Source organism: Lutra lutra, chromosome 6, assembly GCF_902655055.1.
Source record: "Lutra lutra chromosome 6, mLutLut1.2, whole genome shotgun sequence".
NCBI lineage: Eukaryota > Metazoa > Chordata > Mammalia > Carnivora > Mustelidae > Lutra > Lutra lutra.
Window position 1 is genome coordinate 89,557,760 of NC_062283.1, and position 19,134 is coordinate 89,576,893.

The 19,134-nt window shown below is 42.8% G+C and overlaps 1 protein-coding gene and 1 long non-coding RNA gene across 4 annotated transcripts in view; one reads left to right on the forward strand and one right to left on the reverse strand.

Annotated features, from left to right (window-relative positions):
- The window catches only part of ARFGEF3 (ARFGEF family member 3), a 180,873-nt gene extending 164,023 nt beyond the window's left edge, over positions 1 to 16,850 (forward strand). For all 3 annotated transcript variants that reach the window (XM_047733626.1, XM_047733627.1, XM_047733628.1), the window contains 4 exons: positions 230 to 361; positions 2,670 to 2,791; positions 7,302 to 8,523; positions 12,925 to 16,850. In XM_047733626.1, coding sequence (XP_047589582.1) covers positions 230 to 361; positions 2,670 to 2,791; positions 7,302 to 8,523; positions 12,925 to 13,116 — 1,668 coding nt within the window. In that variant the 3' untranslated portion in view covers positions 13,117 to 16,850. The remainder of the gene's footprint in view (positions 1 to 229; positions 362 to 2,669; positions 2,792 to 7,301; positions 8,524 to 12,924) is intronic.
- LOC125102416 (uncharacterized) lies at positions 4 to 2,712 on the reverse strand. Its single transcript, XR_007128121.1, has 3 exons — positions 2,589 to 2,712; positions 785 to 903; positions 4 to 119 (listed from the first exon to the last, which is right to left on the reverse strand). It is a non-coding gene; the product is annotated as an uncharacterized LOC125102416 (long non-coding RNA).
- Positions 16,851 to 19,134: the final 2,284 nt, after the last annotated feature.

The following is a 19,134-nucleotide window of genomic DNA, read 5'->3' on the forward strand; positions in this document are numbered from 1 at the left end:
TAAACTGCTGGCAGAGAGAGCCAGAGCGGGTTCCCGTCTCCCGTTGTCCCCTCATGCCTGTCAGGTGGGGCATCTGGATGCCGCCCTCCTCCTCCTGGAAGGCAGCCTCTCTTGAACTCCTACAGGGGCAGAAAAAGAAGCTGTCAGAGCAGTGCTTTTGTCCCAGACTGAGGGACACTCAGGACGGGGCCGGGGGCACCCAGGGAACCTCTGCTGTGTTTCTCCCCAGGATCTGCTGGGCTGCTTCCACAGCGGCACCGAGAGCTTCAGTGGGGAAGGCTGCCAGGTGAGGGTGGCAGCGCCCTCCTCCTCCCCCAGTGCCGAGGCCGAGTACTGGCGCATTCGAGCCATGGCTCAGCAGGTAAGGACTGGGAACTTCTAGAAGCTTCTTCCTGATGGTCCTGCATCACCGGACTTTCATTCCGTTAGAGAGCTACCCCTCCTGACTCTGACATCTTGTCAGTACTGTTCTTGATGAGGAATGACTAACGCAATCAATAGCATTAGAATCCTCTCTACCATCTCTTTCTTAGGGCATCCCGCAGTGCCCAGATCAGCTAAAGCCCTTTCTCTCCCTGGCCACTACACTTCATACACCACTTGATTTGCTTGGACTCCTTATATTATCCATATTTGCTTAAATATTGATGTTACTTGCAGTCTACAAGTGCCTAAGGATGGCAAACCTATTTGGTTTTTTCCTTATATCTCCCCTTCAGAGCCTTTTTCAAGCTGCTTAATTTCAGTGGAATGTAAGTCTTAAGTAAAATTAAAATATACTTACACATGCAGGGATCACCATGTACCAATGACTTTTTTCTTCTGGCAAATGTCAGAAGGCAGAAAAGTTGGTTGTATTCTCCTGAGCAGACAGCATATTCTATATACTTTCCCCTGGTGTTCCTAGAGCAAGGCATGTAGAAGACACTTACTTAATATCTGTTGAGTCTGAGAGTTACTAAATCACAAAAGGCCTTCCAACATTAGCACTAGCTACAGACATGCCCCCAAATACTTAAGTGACATGTCAGTCTGTCTCTGAGATAGACTGCATGGGGCTTCCAGCAGTAGGATTAAGCACTGTCCCTAAATATACATATATTCAAAATAGTGAGTGGTTGTTGAGAATTCAGTCTGTCATTTAGTGGCAACAGACGTATTTGAAGTATGTCTTCACATGCAGAAGATATTTTGCAAATGTGTGGTATGTTTAAAACATTAAGCAATTTTTATAAATGTGTATGCAGTGTTGGATTAAATTTTTGGTTAAGTATTCTAATTCTTTAGAAAAATAAAGTGAATTGGGGGTTATATTCAAAGGCACCCTTTTTCTAGAAGATCTGTTCAAATCCTTAATAAAATCTCCCCTTAGGACATAAATAATCCAGGATACCCGGATTATCAGTTGAGACGTTTCCTGGCTAGGTCTGGTTTCTAAAGGGCTTTCCCTAGCACACTTCACAGGGTGGGTCAAGAACCTTCCACTCTCTGCTTCTCCCATCCTCTGCTGTCCACATTCATGACAGCCCAGGAAATGATGGTTCTGTTGGGAAGGGAGAGAGCACATCCCACTGAAGCATCCATGGCCAGTCTGCAGAGGTCAGAAGAGAAAGAACAAGGCTGCAGTGAGGATCCACTTCAGCCCACACAGCTGTGACGAACAGCCGCCACAGAAAGGCACCATAACAAGAAGCCAAGAGGCCATCCTCTGACAGGATAGCTTCCCTAAGGGGAATCCATCACACTGCTAACAATCCTCCCCTGTGCTTACAGTGGGCTTCCAAACTACATCCCACCACACAGCAAGAACACGGAACCTTCTGAAACAGTAGATCGTTAATGGAGAAAAAAGGCAGAGGCCATTTAGTGAAGCTTTTACTTTTTAATATTTTCTCTTCCTCAGTCCCTAACCAAAAACTTTGGAAAGAAAACATTTAAAAGTACTTCTTTTGGGGCGCCTGGGTGGCTCAGTGGGTTAAAGCCACTGCTTCGGCTCAGGTCATGATCCCAGGGTCCTGGGATCGAGCCCCACATCGGGCTCTCTGCTCAGCAGGGAGCCTGCTTCCCTTCCTCTCTCTCTGCCTGCCTCTCTGCCTGCTTGTGATCTCTGTCAAATAAATAAATAAAAGCTTTTTAAAAAAAAGAAAAAAGTACTTCTATTTTCAAAGGGAAGAATCAAGAAGTGCTTACAGTTTTTTTAGTCACTTTTCCCACCGTCCTGTAGAGTAGCATGTGCACATCCAGAGTCCGGAGAGGGGGCCCTAATTAATTTCTTCCTCCTCTGTTGGACAGAATATACCACACAGACGTCAAAATCAGAGATTTTTTTTTTTTTTTTACAAACACAGCCCCTCTTTATTTACTCTCAATTAATATTAAATATCAGCGCTTGCTAGTTGGAGTGTAATGAGTTGTCATGTTATAAACTATGTTATTAGTATTAGTGTCAGCTGCTAACTTCTGAATGTTTATTCTTCTAACACTATATGTACATGATACATATTAACCCTCTCAACAAACACACCAGGTAGAAGACCATTATCAACCTCATTTTATAGGTGAGATGAGTGGAAGAGTTAGCAACTTACCCAGAGCCATCCAGCCAGTCCCTGGCAGAGCCATGTTGAGGATGATGGAGCTCCGAACTGAACCTTTGCATACCTTTGCAGGTGTTTATGTTGGACACCCAGTGCTCACCGAAGACTCCAAACAACTTCGATCACGCACAGTCCTGTCAGCTCATTATTGAACTGCCTCCTGATGAGAAGCCAAATGAACACACCAAGAAAAGGTAAGCAGTGAAGAAGCTTCAACATGTGGACAACTTAGAATGAGGGAAGTCCATTTATCTTCACTTCTGGCTGCTTGTAATCCCAGCTTTGGCTAAGAATACTGAAAATATTCATAGAGTCATTTAGCAAGAGTTTTTACAGAAAATTGTTCACTTTTTAACCAGAGCTTCCATGCTTCACGTGAGTACCCTCCACTGGGTGGCTCAAACAACAGAAATGCATTTGCTCACAGTTCTGGAGCCTAGAAGTCCAAGATCCAGGTGGTGGCAGGCTGGTTCCTTCTGAGAGCCTCTCTCCTTGGCTTCTGGTTGGATGTTCTCTCCCTGTGTCTTCACTTGGATCACTCTTCTGTACATGCCTGCATCCTAATCTCTTCTTATAAGGACACTGGTCATACGGTGGATTAGGGCCTGCCCTAATTATTTTTCAAGACCTTATCTCCACATCCAGTCACTCTGTGGTACTATAGGTTTGGATTTTGACATGTGAATTGAGGGGAGAGGGGACACAACTCATTGTGTCTATAGTATTGTCCATATTATGCCTTTTAAAAACAAATTTGTAGCGTAAGGCATGATTCATACTGTTTTGGGGAGAAATACATCAACTTCTCATGAGCAATACAACTGTCAGGAGACAAAAAAATCTGTGCCCTGCCACATGAATCTTACCCTTTTTAGATTTATTCATTTGTTATTTTAGAGAGAGCTGGGGGGCAGAGAAGGAGAGAGATCCTCAAGGAGACTCCCCACTGAATACGGAGCCCAACGCAGCCCAGTCCCAAACCCTGAGATCATGACCTGAGTTGAAATCAAGAGTCGATGCTTAACCGACTGAGCCATACAGGTGCCCCTAATCTTGCCCTTTTTAAATACTATCATTTTGCCTAAAAACTCTTGTTCCTAGACTTGGAGATAATGGCCACCACTGAAATCTCCCATTTTTAAACTTCAGCACACAAATAATGACGACGACTATTTGAGCACTATATGTGAGCCACAGCGGCTGTTTCCACTCCCATTTTACCATGGGGAAACATTCAGAGAGGCTGGACCAGCTGTCCCAGGGCACACAGCACAAAGGCAGGGAGCCCTCTGGCATACATGGATTTGACTCTTATTACAGAGCAGTTCTTAGCTAAGCAAAAGATATAGCACGAGATGAGTTAGACCTATGGAAGGTTCCTGTACATACCATCCAGTGTATCCTCAAAGGTCCATGTTGAAGTCACCCGTGGAAAAAAGACCTATTAATAAAGAGAAATCTGGTTTTCTCTTGGTTTTAAATCACGTTGGCAGGGATAGCCCCGAACTCTACCCAAACCACCTCGTATGTGAGCTTTAAGATGTGGTACTTGAAATTCTGGGTCTGTTTCTCTCTGAAGCTAGTATTAGCATGTCTTATGTCAGCCACCTGTTGGACAATTAACTCTCCAGGAGGATAGCTTTCCTTTGCACTTGGCCTCAGAAGCACTTCGCAGTCCCCTTAGTAACGGGCGGTGGAGAAGAAGGTTGAAACACTTGGGTACAACAAATTGAGAAATTATCTGTTGATTTTATTTAGCTCCTGTCAGAATAGGTGATTAAAAGTTGCATTCTGGGGATGCTGGGTGGCTCAGTCGTTAAGCGTCTGCCTTCGGCTCAGGTCATGATCCCAGGGTGCTGTGATCGAGCCCCGCATCGGCTCCCTGCTTGGTGGGAAGCCTGCTTCTCCCTCTCCCACTCCCCTTGCTGTGCTCTCTCTCTCACTGTGTCTCACTCTCTGTAAAATAAATAAATAAAATCTTTAAAAGTTGCACTGGAAGAGATTATACTGAGTGAAATAAGTCAAGCAGAGAGAGTCAATTTTCACATGGTTTCACTTACTTGTGGAGCATAAGGAATAACACGGAGGACATGGGGAGATAGGAGAAGTGAGTTGGGGGAAATTGGAGTGGGAGAGGAACCATGAGAGACTGTAGACTCTGAGAAACAAACTGAGGGTTTTGGAGGGGTGGGGGGTGGGAGATTGGGTGAGGATGGTGGTGGGTATTATGGAGGGCATGTATTGCATAGAGCACTGGGTGTGGTGCATGAATAATGAATTCTGGAACACTGAAAAAATTTTAAAAGAAAAGTTGCACTCTGTAACCAGTTATTTTACTCTTTCCGTGTCTTTCTGAAATGCTTATCTCACTATTGTTCTGGCTTCTTTTCTTTTCTTATTGTGCATCGCGTGGCTTGAACCTAAAGCAAAAGGAATTTTCTGTCCTTTTCACATGCACCCTTAGCAATTTTGTCTCCTAAAGCATCAAAGGGGATGATCTTGGCTGATAAAGATGCTCCAAAATTCAAACATGGCCTCATATCCACCGTCCTTTTAAATATTTGCTGGGAAAGGGCTTTCCAGCTCTCAGGAAAGGTAACAGATATGTCCTGTGGGCTGTGGTGTCATACCTTCGGAAGGTTGGTCAGACTCCCACCTCTCGCTGTGGTTTCTGCTGCAGGAGTCCAGGCTTTCAGGGGCACGGGGTTGAGGTGTCTGAGCCATTTCTCCAGGAGAACACTTCCTCCAGGTAGCAATCTGTGCAGGCACCTGCGCATAGAACCAATCTGTCTGTTACTCCGTTGGTCTTGGACACTTACTAAGTACTGTTCTCACCAGTTTCCCAGGCCCTGGGACATAGAGGAATAACAGGCTGCCCTGCATAGTGTACTGGGGCCGACAGACAAGGGAACAGACCTGAGTGCCTGGTGACAGAAGTTCCCTTTAGTTAGCGTCCTATAGCTGTAGACATGAAGCATTAGACCAACTTGGTGGCTTTTTGAGCCCTCTTCTCCAGAAAAATGCAAATTCACAGTTCCTAATACCTTAAATAATTTACCAAAAGGAGGGAGGAGAGAATGGGGAGTTATTGTTCAAGGGGTATTGAGTTTGGGATGAAAAGATTCTAGAAACAGTGATGACAGTTACCCAAAATTGTGCAGGTGCTTAATGCTACTGAATTGTACTTTTTAAAATGGCTCAAATAGCAACTTTATATCATGTATATTTTACCACCAAAAAGAAAAAATTACTTCAGTGATTCGTTAGAAAGGGTTGGAGTCTGTAAATGACAGATCTGGGCTGAGCCTACTGTGTTCCCTCAGTGTATCACCCCATCAAGGGCAAGTTCAGCCCTTAAATGTATGAAGCATTTGTGTTCTTTCCTGCTAAAAGAGTCCTTTCTAAATGCAAGGTCATGGCTAGACATATTGACATAATAGTTGAATCTCTGAAATAAGCAATTAATCCAAGGATCATAATTTTATAATTACCCTGTGAGGAAAATTAGTTTGCAACATAATGGCATAAGCTACTTTCATGCAATTCCAAGAGCACTGAAAACAAAGTGAAACCATAAACCACAAACCACAAGGGTGAATTAAAATATTTAGTAAAGGTAGTGCCTAGAATTGAAATTGTTTTCTTAGTCTAAGAATCCAACCAAACAAAAGGGGCCGAATCACCAAAGGGCACTTTGAAGGCTTCCTTATGTGGGCTGTGCCCGCTGCTCAACCAGGAGTCCTGGCCAGGTGTCCGGGGAGGGTTCGCCCCACTCCCATGCCACACAGCTGACCTGAGGGGCATCTCAGTGGATCCAAAAGAGCATTCAGGGTCCACAGAGGTGTTCTGTGGGCCATGATAGCAGGAACGGACACGGAAGAGAATTGTACGTGTTGAGCGAACATGGCTTTTTCTCTCCTAGGTTTGGTTTAGAAAGCTTGACTTATTTATTAATATTGCGAATGTTTGGACCTCATTCATCTCATGTGCTGGAAGCACTGAAGTTTTTACATCCACTCACCGAAGGCATTAAAAGTTAATCCTGGTAAACTGGTTTGGTCCCTAGAAAGCTAGACTTCAGTGAGATTGCTCACAACTTTGGGGTTGAGAAAAAAGCCCACACAGTAGAGAAGAAAGCCACTTAAAATTCAGAGAATTGACCGGATGTTATTACTTTCTGATTTTATCTCCTTCATGTTATGAGTAATAAAATGTTTTCAAATGTTGTATCCCATTACTGTGACTATATTGAAAAGTTTTTATAAAACAGTAATAGCATACAGTGCCTAGATTTTAGGAAGTATCGGCAATTCCATTAATCATGACTAAAATGGTGATCATGTAATGGCTCCAGAAGTTGGCCTTTAATTTTTTTTTTTAAGATTTTATTTCTCTACTTGAGAGAGAAAGCAAGCATGCCGGAGTTGGGGAGGCTGCAGAGAGAGAAGGAGAAGCAGATGCCCCGCTGAGCAGGGAGACTGATGCGGGGTCCAATCCCAGGACCCCGGGATCACGAGCTGAGTCGAAGGAAGCCGGCTAACCAGGCACCCCTGAGTTTGCCCTTTTTAAAAGAAGGCATTGAAATAAAGCAGTTTAGCCTATAGTTTTGCCTATGTCATTCTAAAATGTGTAACACTGGAATCCCTTTAAAGTAACCCACATTGGGCAGAAGGCTACTAATCAATCCCTTCTTTTCATTTGAAGCGTTTCTTTCAGGGAAATTGTGGTGAGCCTGCTATCCCATCAGGTGTTACTCCAGAACTTGTATGACATCTTGTTAGAAGAGTTCGTCAAGGGCCCCTCCCCTGGGGAGGAGAAGACAGGACAAGTCCCAGAGGCCAAGTTGGCCGGCTTCCTCAGGTACATCTCCATGCAGAACCTGGCGGTCATCTTTGACCTGTTGCTGGACTCATACAGGACGGCACGGGAGTTCGACACCAGCCCCGGGCTGAAGTGCCTACTGAAGAAGGTGTCGGGCATTGGAGGCGCGGCCAACCTCTACCGCCAGTCCGCCATGAGTTTTAATATTTATTTCCACGCATTGGTCTGTGCTGTCCTCACCAACCAGGAAACCATCACCGCCGAGCAAGTGAAGAAGGTGCTTTTTGAGGACGAGGAGAGAAGCACAGATTCGTCCCAGCAGTGCTCATCCGAAGACGAGGACATTTTTGAGGAGACGGCCCAGGTGAGCCCCCCGAGGGGCAAGGAGAAGAGGCAGTGGCGGGCCCGGCTGCCCTCCCTGAGCGTGCAGCCCATCAGCAACGCCGACTGGGTGTGGCTGGTCAAGCGGCTGCACAAGCTGTGCATGGAGCTGTGCAACAACTACATCCAGATGCACCTGGACCTGGAGAGCAGCCTGGAGGAGGCCCCGGTCTTCAAGACTGACCCATTCTTCATCCTTCCGTCCTTCCAGTCAGAGTCGTCCACCCCCTCAACCGGGGGGTTCTCGGGGAAAGACACCCCTTCCGAGGATGACCGGAGCCAGACCCGGGATCATGCCGGCGAGGCTGGCAGCCTGAGGGCAGGCGGCGGGGACTTGCTGCTGCTGCCGCCGAGCCCCAAGGTGGAGAAGAAGGACCCCAGCCGGAAGAAGGAATGGTGGGAGAACGCGGGCAACAAGATCTACACCATGGCCGCCGACAAAACCATCTCCAAACTGATGACTGAATACAAAAAGAGGAAGCAGCAGCATAACCTGCCCACATTCCCCAAAGAGGTCAAAGGGGAGAAGAAGGGAGAGCCACTGGGTCCGCGGGGCCAGGACTCCCCGCTGCTTCAGCGTCCCCAGCACTTGATAGACCAGGGCCAGATGCGCCATTCATTCAGCGCGGGCCCTGAGCTGCTGCGACAGGAGAAGAGGCCCCGCTCCGGCTCCACCGGGAGCTCCCTGAGTGTCTCTGTGAGGGACGCGGAAGCACAGATCCAGGTGGGTTCCCATCAGCCTGGGGATGCCGGGAGGCACACCTAGCAGTGTGTGTGTTGGGGGTGGGGGGGGGCTAGCCTTCCAGGGACAGACGTGTCCCCCTCATGGAACACTCACACATTGTGTAAGTCAATAGACACCAGCAGGAAACCAACCCATTTCCCCACCAAAGTCAGAGGGTGGGCCGAGCCTAACCCAGAGCATCCATCTGGGTCAATATATCAGTGTGAAATTTTACTCTTACATAACTTCAGGAATTATTTTTAAGGGTTATACGAGATATTGAGAACTCAGAACTCACCTGGATAAACAAGATGAAGCTGAAACTTCTAAAGGAGACGTGCTTTCACTGGCATAGGGTCCTGAGTTGATGATTGGAAGAGGCATGGAAGAAACGTGTAAAGGAAAAAAAGCAAAGTGCCTATTATTATGTAGTTATACCCGTGAATACCAATGTTTTCATCTCGAGGTTTTCTAACCCATTAGGAGCACATAACACATCTCATTCTTTAGAGGGCTTTGACTATTCCTGTTCCTTCATATATTTAATACTCGTAATTCCACGGTACATCAAAAACTCGGCTTGAGAAGAAAAGTGTTAGTGCTGTTTGTTCAATTTAAGAATAGATGAGACAGTAAAAGAGAAACAGAGGGATCTAGAGTCATAGAGACCCTTTAAAAATAATCCAGGTGTTTAAATTTGGGCTCCTGTCACAGGCATAAGTTGGAAGATCTGAGATCCTAGGATTCTGTGAACTGACACAAAAACATGTTCTCAGAATAAACATAAATTTGGACTTAGCATGACTCTTGCAGGATTCCTTATTTTCCTGTAAGGTACTTGAATGTAGAACCAAACTTCAGAATCCAGAAAAAGCAGACTAGTTTTGTAAAAGCCCAATCAAACGGAAATGTATGTTTGTTCTATAATAGATGACCTTCTTGACAAATAACATGTCTTCATTTTCTTCATGTCTTGGAGATTTGCTTATGATTTTAAAAAAGTTATTCTGAGGGAAGGTAGTCCTATTCCAGTTTGCTAGGCATTATAGAGACTGATAATTAAGAATGTCCTATGTCCTATGGAAATTTCATTATGAGAAGGCAAGAGTGCCTTTAAAAATCTGAGGAATAAATAAGATTTGTGTACAGGCATACCTTGGAGATACTGTGGGTTTGACTCCAGACAACTGCAGTAAAGCAAATATCAAAGTGAGTCAGATGAATTTTTTGGTTTCCCAGTGCGTGTGAAAGTTATGTTTACACTATACTGTAGTCTATAAAGTGTGTAATAGCATATCTAGAAATATATATATCTATACACATACCTTAATTTAAAAAATACTTTATTGCTAAAAAATGCTAACCGTCGTCTGAAGTTTTCAGCCAGTCTTTCGGCCAACGGAAGGTCTTGCCTCGACATTGATGGCTGCTGACTGATCAGGGTAGTGGTTGCTGAAGGTTGGGATGGCTGTGACAGTTTCTTAAAGTAAGGCAGCAATAAAGTTTACTGCATTGACTCTTTCACAAACGATTTCTCTGTAGCATGCAATGCTGTTTGGTAACATTTAGCCACAGTAGAACTTCTTTCAAAATGGGAGTCAGTCTTCTCAAACCCTGTAGCTGCTTTATCGACTAAATTTATATATTCTAAATCCTTAGTTGTCACTTCAACAATCCTCATGGCATCTTCACCAGGAGTAGGTTCCATCTCAAGAAACCACTTTTTTGCTTATCCATAAGCAGCAGCTCCTCATCTGTTCAAGTTTTATCAAGAGATTGCAGCAGTCCAGTCCCATCTGCAGGCTAATTCTAGTTCCCCTGCTGTTCCCACCACAGTTACTTCTGCCACTGAAGTCCTGAACCCTCACCATCATCCATGAGGTTGGAATCGGCTTCTTCCAATGTTGATGTTCATGTTGATGTCTTGATCTCTTCCCATGAATCACGAATGTTCTTAATGGCATCTAGAATAGTGAATATTTGTCCAGGTTCTCAATATACTTTGCCCAGATCCATCAGAGGAATCACTATCCACGGCAGCCATAGCTTTACAAAATGGATTTCTTATATAATGACTCCTTGATCCACTGCAGAAGAGATGTTGTGTTAGTGGGCATGAAAATGGCAGTAATCTCACTGTGTATCTCCATCAGAGCTCTTAAGTAACCAGAGCATTATCAATGAGCAGTACTATTTTTTATTTTTTTAAATTTCAACTTGCCAGCATATAGGACAATCATTAGTTTTTGATGTAGTGTTCAGTGACCCATTAGTTGCATATCACACCCAGTGCTCATCAGATCATGGGCCCTTCTTAATGCCCATCACCCAGTTACTCCATCCCCTAACCCCCTCTCTTCTGCAACCCTCAGGTTGTTTCCTCAGGTCAAGAGCCTCTCATGGTTTGTCTCCCTCTCTGATTTCTTCCCATTTAGTTTTCCCTCCCTTCCCCTGTGGTCTTCTGCGCTATTCCTTATGTTCCACATAGGAGTGAAACCATATGACAGTTGTCTTTCTCTAATTGACTTATTTCACTGAGTGTAATCCCCTCCAATTCCATCCATGTCAATGCAAATGGTAGGTATTCATCCTTTCTGATGGCTGAGTAATATTCCATTGTCTATATGAACCACATCTTCTTTATCCATTCATCTGCTGAAGGGCATCTTGGCTCCTTCACAGTTTGGCTATCATGGACATTGCTGCTATGAACAATGGGGTACAGGTGCCCCTTCGTTTCACTACATCTGTATCTTCGGGATAAATACCCAGTGGTGCAATTACTGGGTTGTAGGGTAACTCTGTTTTTAACTTCTTGAGCAACCTCTGTACTATTTCCAAAAAGTAGTATTATTTTAAAAGGAATCTTTTTTTCTGAGTAGTAGTTCTCAACAGTGGGCTTAAAATATTCAGTAAACCATGTTGTAAACAGATGCGCTGTCATCCAGGCTTTGTTCTTCCATTTATGGAGCACAGGTAAAGTAGATTTAGTATAATTCTTAAGGGTTCTAGAATTTTCAGAATGGTAAATGAGCACTGGTTTCTGCTGAAAGTCCCCAGCTGCATTAGCCCCTAACTAAAGAGTCAGCCTGTTCTTTCAAGCCAGCCATTGACTTCTCCTCTATTGCTATGATGTCCTAGATGGCATCTTCCCATAGACAGCTATTTTATCTACACTGAAAATCTGTTGTCTAGTGTAGCCAGCTTCGTGAATGATCTGAGCCAGACCTTCTGGAGAACTTCCTGCAGCTTCTACATCAGCACTTGCTACTTCACCTCGCAACTTTCTGTTATGGAAACAGCTTTTTCCCTTAAACCTTATGAACCCACTTCTGCAAGCTTCAGACTTTTCTTCTGCAGCTTCTGCACCTCCCAAGCCCTCACAGAATTGAAGAGAGTTAGCACCTTGCTCTGGATTAGGCTTTGGCTGAAGGGAGTGTTGTGGCTGCTTTGATCTTCTATCCAGACCACTCAGACTTTCTCTGTATCAGCACTAAGGTTGTTTCTCTTTCCTGTCATCTCTGTCTTCACTGAGTAGAACTTTTCATTTCCTTCAGGAACTTTCCCTTTGCATTCACAACTTGGCTACCTAGGCTAGAAGCTAGGCTCTTGTGCCAATCTTGGCTTTCAGCATGCCTTCCTCACTAAGCGTAATCATTTCTAGGTTTTGATTTAAAGGGAGAGACCTGTGACTCTTCCTTTTCTTTGAAAACTTTAGAGGCCAGTGTGGGGTTATTAATTGGCCTAGCTTCAGTAACAGTTGTGTCTCAGGGAGTAGGGAGACCTGAGCAGCAGGAGAGAGATGAAGGACCTGGTCAGTGGAGCAGTCAGAACACACACATTTATCGAGTATGTTTACCATTCTATATAGGCACCCCCAAACAAGCAATAGCATCATCAAAGATCACTGAGCACAGATCACCATAACAAATATAATAATAAATATAATAATAATGCAAAAGTTTGAAATATTGTGAGAATTACCAAAATGTAACACAGAGATACCAAGTGAGCAAATACTGTGGGGAAAATGGTGCCACCAATGGACATGCTCCACACAGGGCTGCGCAGATGTTCAGTCTGAAAAGAGAAAAAAGAAAGAAAAAGCACTATCTGGGAAACACAGTATAGTAAAGCAAAGCACAATAAAACAAGGTATGCCGGTAGTCCATGAAACCTGAAAATAAGGTATTCCTAATGTTAAAGGAGACTCTGCTCTGCCTTGTGTAGATGAACTTAAAATGACAACTTTTAGCCATAGTAAATGACTAAAGACTGATTTATTGCAACCTAAAGCCTGAGAAAACTCACCTGCCAATTGGCAGGGCTTAGCCACACACCCGAGAGTTCGAAGGAACCTAGAGAAAGCTGCTAATAATTCTCCTCAATCCTTTCTCGTAGGCGTGGACCAACATGGTGCTAACCGTTCTCAATCAGATTCAGATCCTTCCAGACCAGACCTTCACAGCCCTCCAGCCGGCAGTGTTCCCGTGCATCAGTCAGCTGACCTGCCACGTGACGGACATCAGAGTGCGCCAGGCTGTGAGGGAATGGCTGGGCAGAGTGGGCCGGGTCTATGACATCATCGTGTAGAAGACTCACATTGAGGAAATACAATCGCGAAGGTTAGAGAATGCCCACCAGTCCCCAATGGAGAGCATTTGCCCCACCACCAGCCCCACTGAAACCAGTGTCTAACTGTCCCTCGCTAATCAGCACTGGGGCCATTCTGGACACTCACCTTGTATTTGGAGGACACCAATGATACTCTGATTTTGCACATCATTTCAGAAAAGTCTCCATTCTTTGACACATTTCTAAATCTTGATGTCTATTTCCCAGTGCTTTTGCCTGCCATGCTATTCCCAAAAGGGTCCCTTTGAAGGACTACTCCTTTGAAAACACCATACTGATCCATTTGTTTTTTTTCCTTTTAAATGCAGTTGTTAAGGAAATATCCACTGGTAAGTCATGCTGATGTGTAGGCCCACTGGCATCTAGTAGCGGACGTTCTTCATCGGAGGAAGATTTCCATTATGATTATGGGCTTAGCAGGGAAGAAGACAGCTGGAAAAACAATTCTGGGTGTCATAAGCAAGAAAGGGGTGACTTTCTCTGTAACATGTTCCAGAACATTTCAAAGTTGTCCTAAATTGTTAAGATTTTCTGGTTGGCATAACCAACTTCTTTTAAGGTGCTGTTGTGCCTTTATTTCCCTATTTCTCAAGGAAGAAAATGCTTTCCTGGCAAGGTTTTAAGTCTGTGTCCTGACAGCTGTTGACACACAGCTCCCAGTACAGTGGCTGATACATTTCTTGCCAGGAGACGTGAGACTGCCCAGCCACCCTGGCTTCCCATTAGTCTTTGTTTTTTGCTCCCAAGGCCAAACAGGAAGGGAAAGAAAAAAACGGTGCCTTAGTTTCTTGTTGCACAGACATTTCTATGCTCCAGTTATCTGAACATAAGGCAGAACATCAGGTTTTTAAGAAAACAAAATCTTAAAATGCAACTCATTTTGTATCAGCACCCGTGGAGGAAAGGACTCCATTCTCCATCCAGTGAGCAGACTTCTCAGGGAACGGGGCAGGAAGTATGGGGTGGTAGGAAGACAGCTGCACGGGGTGAGAAAGGAGACTGGGAGGAAGTCATTTGAAACCTTAAAATATTATACAACCGTCACATGAAATTGCAGTGTCAGACATCCAAACTCTAGTCTCAGAAGAAAATAAAACTGAAGGAGGAGGGGACCCGGTGAAATTTAGGAAATTAAGTTTTTCGATTTAAAATATTTGTCCTCTCAGGACAGTAAATTTACCGTATGTCTGAGGTCTTTCTAAATGGCTATTCTTACATGGATTTTTCTTTTAGAAAGAACTAGAAAATTAATTTGGAATCTTTATCTTAATTACCACATGCTTAGTAGTTCTTAAATTATAATGATTGAAACACCTCAGTCAAGCCCACTCATGTACATTCTAGAAAGTAGAGTTAGTTGCTAAGACATACATTATCATTTTCCCAGGCCCTAAAAATGTGTTCATAATTGAGTATCATTCTTTTAAAATAAAACATCAACTCTTCAGTATAGAAGTAAGGATTTAAAACTTAGAACTTTACTCAGTGCTGGATTTGTAAACTTTGTCTTCCTTGAGAAATATGTAACTATCTACAAGATTAAGATGAAGACAGGGTTCCCTGATTTATTTAGGCAATCTAAAAGAACCCCATCATTCCATATACCATCTAGAAATCACCACAGAGTTCAGAAGACATATTTCAGTTCCACAACACACTCTCTTTGCCTTCAGGTTTTACCCAATAGACAAATAAGTTTAGAAACAGATCAACTATTTGATCTTAAGCAGTGACCTTTGGGGATAGCAATGAGCTATAGCCTATAAAATTTTTATATTTTGGAAGTAGAATTGAAAGGTACTTTCTCTCTTTTGTTTTAACAAAAGCTACAAAAAGAAACAGAACCACCACGATTTACTGCTTATCTGAGGTTTAGCTCCCCTTTTCCCCATGAGGACCCCAAAATTTACTTTGGGGGGTGAGGAATAAACTTCAGTAGAGTATCAAATCAGAATGATTATAAAATGCTTATATGTAGCAACTTTTTAAGAAGTATAAAAATTCAAGGAAAGCCAGTCTCAATGTAGAATGTCATGTCCCAGAGTATGTTAATTGTTTAGAAATCAGACTAATCAGACTCCATTCTCCCATAGATTTTCTATTATGAGATCAAAGGCTAGTTTATGAAAATAAACTGATCGCAGGTTCCAAGAATTAAAAAGTGAGGAATTGTACATAGTTCTTTACCTACAGTTTTTAAGACGGTTTTGACCCCTTTCCATCATCTATTCTACAGTCTACCCCAGGGCCTGCATTGGTCTCTGCCCACCTCCATTCCCAGCATACCCCGTGCTCCAGATCTATATCAGATTTCAAGCAGAAAGCTAACTAAAAAGCTAACTAAACCACCTTAATGCTTCCCAGAGGTATTTGTGGTTGTAAAAAAGGATATTGCCTGATGCAAACAATCTCTAATGAATAGGACGTCAGGTCACAGTGAAGTCCATGTTCTCCAGGGGTGGAGAGGAACCCTAAGTAGATAAGCGATCCCTTTCCAGACTGCCCTGGTCAACCTCTCACACTCTATTGGTGTCTTGCTTTCTCCCTTTCCCCATCTCTTCCTTCACTCCTCGCCAAGGTAAACAGTCACTACCATATATTTACTGATCTAAGCAGAATAAGATTTTCACGTTGCTTTCAGTTGCCTATATTTACTCTAAGGCTGGGAATTACTCTTTAATATTTTGGTAAAGTATGTATCATGAAAGCACCTAGAAAATTGAAAGTGTTTAGGAATTCCTGGCTGCCAAGTAGACCACACTTATCATCAGATTTTTCCTTGCCATAAGGGCAGAGTTTGATGGAAGGCTAAGATCTCTCCCAGCTCTTGCCTCTCCTGATTAGCTTCTAAAAATGGTTGGGCTGCCTCTTTACACCACCTTATTATCTCTCCCCTTATGATTATTTTCTAGCCTTCACATCAATATAAAACTAGGACATTTTCTACCATCTTTATGCTATTTAATGACTGATCAAGGCAGATTGTAACATATATAACAGCTCAGATTAAAATATTTGCAATCAAATGTGACAAAGACTTAATTCAAAAGTACCTTTAAATGGAAACTTCTTGGTACAGTATCACCAGGCTTTTAGTTTTTGCTGTTTTAAGAAGACGGCTTATACAGAGTCAGTAGAGAAAGTCAAATGATCTATAACCATAAGAAGGTAATGCAATTGTATAATGGATAACCCCAGACTTCCTCCAAATACATCACAAGACTGCTTAGGTAGGAAAGTTTTTCTCAGAAAGGAAAATCCTTTTGTGTTCCACCCATCAAACTAAGCAGAATAAAGACCTTTGTTGGGAGCTGGTAACCACAGCAAGAATTTACAAACTGCGGGGCATGGTGACATTTGTCAAGAGCCACTGTGAATGTAGACCTGACCTACATTAGTATTTCATTCTCACAGTAACCTGGCCAAACAGGCATAGATTTCCTCATATTTTTTCAGATGAAGATACAGACCCAGGGAGGTTAAGAAACTGGCCCAAGATAGCCAATAAATGGCAAAACTCGTTGCCAAAGAGGTGTTCCTGAATTCGAAGGCCATGCTCTCTGGAACACTGTGCTCGAAGTACACAGAGTAAGCACTTTAGTGTTTCAAGGAATTAAAAAGTTAAAATGAGTTGAAAATATCTGATCGGTGTCCCAGATCTGCTGTGATATAGGGATTTTTCAAATAGGGTTGAAAAAAAGAAAAAGCTAGTGTTTATAAAGAGAAAGATCACATGTAACATAATATTTTAAGTGAAAATAAAACAAGGTCTGAAGTTGAATCTTAAAACAGGCCTTCCGTGGTAATTTAGAAAACTTGCCTAATTAGTTGGAAATGATGGAATAGTATTGCTCATGGCCAGCTGCTACACAGAAAAGCGTGGCAGTCTGTGTCCAGAATGACATACACAGTTGGTAAACTTTTTTCAATTGTCATTTAACCACTCAAAATAAAGTGCCCTGTAGCCAACAGTGCCTCTCTACTTACTTCCCTGGGAAGTATACAGTAGTAAATATGGAAGTCATCATCAAAGTTTGGGAATATGCAAAATAAATTATAACCAGTTTTCAAATGCACTCTCTGAAGAGGAAGCTACGGGTAAGACAGGATTGTTTAAAGATCCAGATACTGGGGGCATCAGGTCAATATCCATAGTAACCATGTACCATATGCCTAAATATTTCTACATACTCTGCAGACAAGGAAACAGGCAGAAGGAAAATCCAACATATTGCATTAAGCAGGTGACAGAACTTGGATACACATGGGTACCTCTTAGGTGATCCTAGGGACATTTAGTGAGGCCTTAAAAAAGCCAGAGACTCTTTTTAAGCACTTTTTATTGGAAATATGAACTTGCTATGGGGCAAGACTTGTGAAACTAGTAAAGAACTCATAATTATGCTTCATCAAAAAAATTGTGTTCTCTTCCCTCGTAGTGGAGCTATCTAGAAAACTGTTTGTCTCTCCTCTGTGAGCTCCTCTTCCTCTGCTTGTAATTGTTTGTATTTGATGTGGAAGTAAGAAATAGTTTAATACGAAGTTTTGGACTAGAACACCACTTAGATTTCCAAAACACAATTATTGCTTCAGGGAAAACAGACAAAAAAAAAAAAAATTATCCCCGGGGATAATTTATGAGAAACTCAGTTGAGAACAATGCTCGATTTCCTCATAAACTATGACACCACAGACTAATTAAAGAAAACTCGATACCACACCACTAGTACCATAGAAAACCTTTCCCTTCTATCTGTGTGTCATAATGCATGAGAGCTCCAGGGAGGAGAGACTGGCTGACCATCTTAGCAAGAAAACTTTATCAGCTGCTGGTCAATCCCATCCAGTTATGGTTCTTCCGGCTTTTCAACCACCAAGAATTATTTGTACTATTAGTTCCTATCCTGAAGGTTAATTAGTGGTTGTGTAGTATCTTTTGACTTTGTTCTGAAGTGGTTCTCAAACATTAGCACACATCAGGATCACCTGGAGGGTTTGTTAAAACACAGGTTGTTGGGCCCACGCCCAGGGTTTCAGATTTAGTAGGCCTGGAAATTTGCATTTCTGACAAGGACCCAGGTGAGGCCAGTGCTGCTCGTCTGGGGACTACACTCTGAGAACCGCCTTGAAAAAATTTCTAGCTACTACGTTTAAGATCAGCCTGACTTATCAAGCTCAAGAGAAACACCAAACTGAACCTTGGGCAGACAACTTGGGATTGGATTCTCTACAGCATTCCTATTCCATCTTCCCAGTTTCTAGGTTTATTATACCAACAATTCGGTTTTTTACAAGCTAAAAGACAGTGAATGTATCTGTTCAATGCAACAGTGAGATCTGTGTAAACTTCTTGTCTTTGTATTTAGAAACACTGGTTCTATGGATAATCGTTTGTATCATGTTGACCCTTTGACTTGTACTGATGTGATTTTAAATTTCAATATGTAGGGTTTGAGTTTCTTCTGGCATTACAGTTTTACTGTTCCCGTCTCAACTCTGTCACAGCCTTGGCTCCTGGCTTCCAGAGGTTTTTGAGTAGTTGCTTGCTTGCCAGTAGGTTTCTCTCTCTCATTAGTTACCCAAATATTGACACTTCAAAATGATGTTACACTACTTGATGTACCTTCATCTTTCACTTAACAGGTGTAGATTAATATTTTAATTTACTGTGTACCTGTCAAGAGTCTACCAAGTGGTTTCAAAGAAATTTGCAAGCTGAACAACTCCCTTTTGAGCAGTCCATGTGCCTGTTTTAAGGACTTTTCATAAATATGGTTGTGTTCGTATCCACACAGCAAAGACTGTATTCTTTCATCTTCCAATGGTGGGAGAAATGTACACATGCATCAGCATGCTTTGGGAATACAGTGAAATCATAATTCAAATATAGGTGGGGCCTTAGTTTACTTCCTAACACTTTGATTAATTAGCTTTGGAAATTCTTTTTGCATTAAAAAAAAATAAGGATCGTCGAAT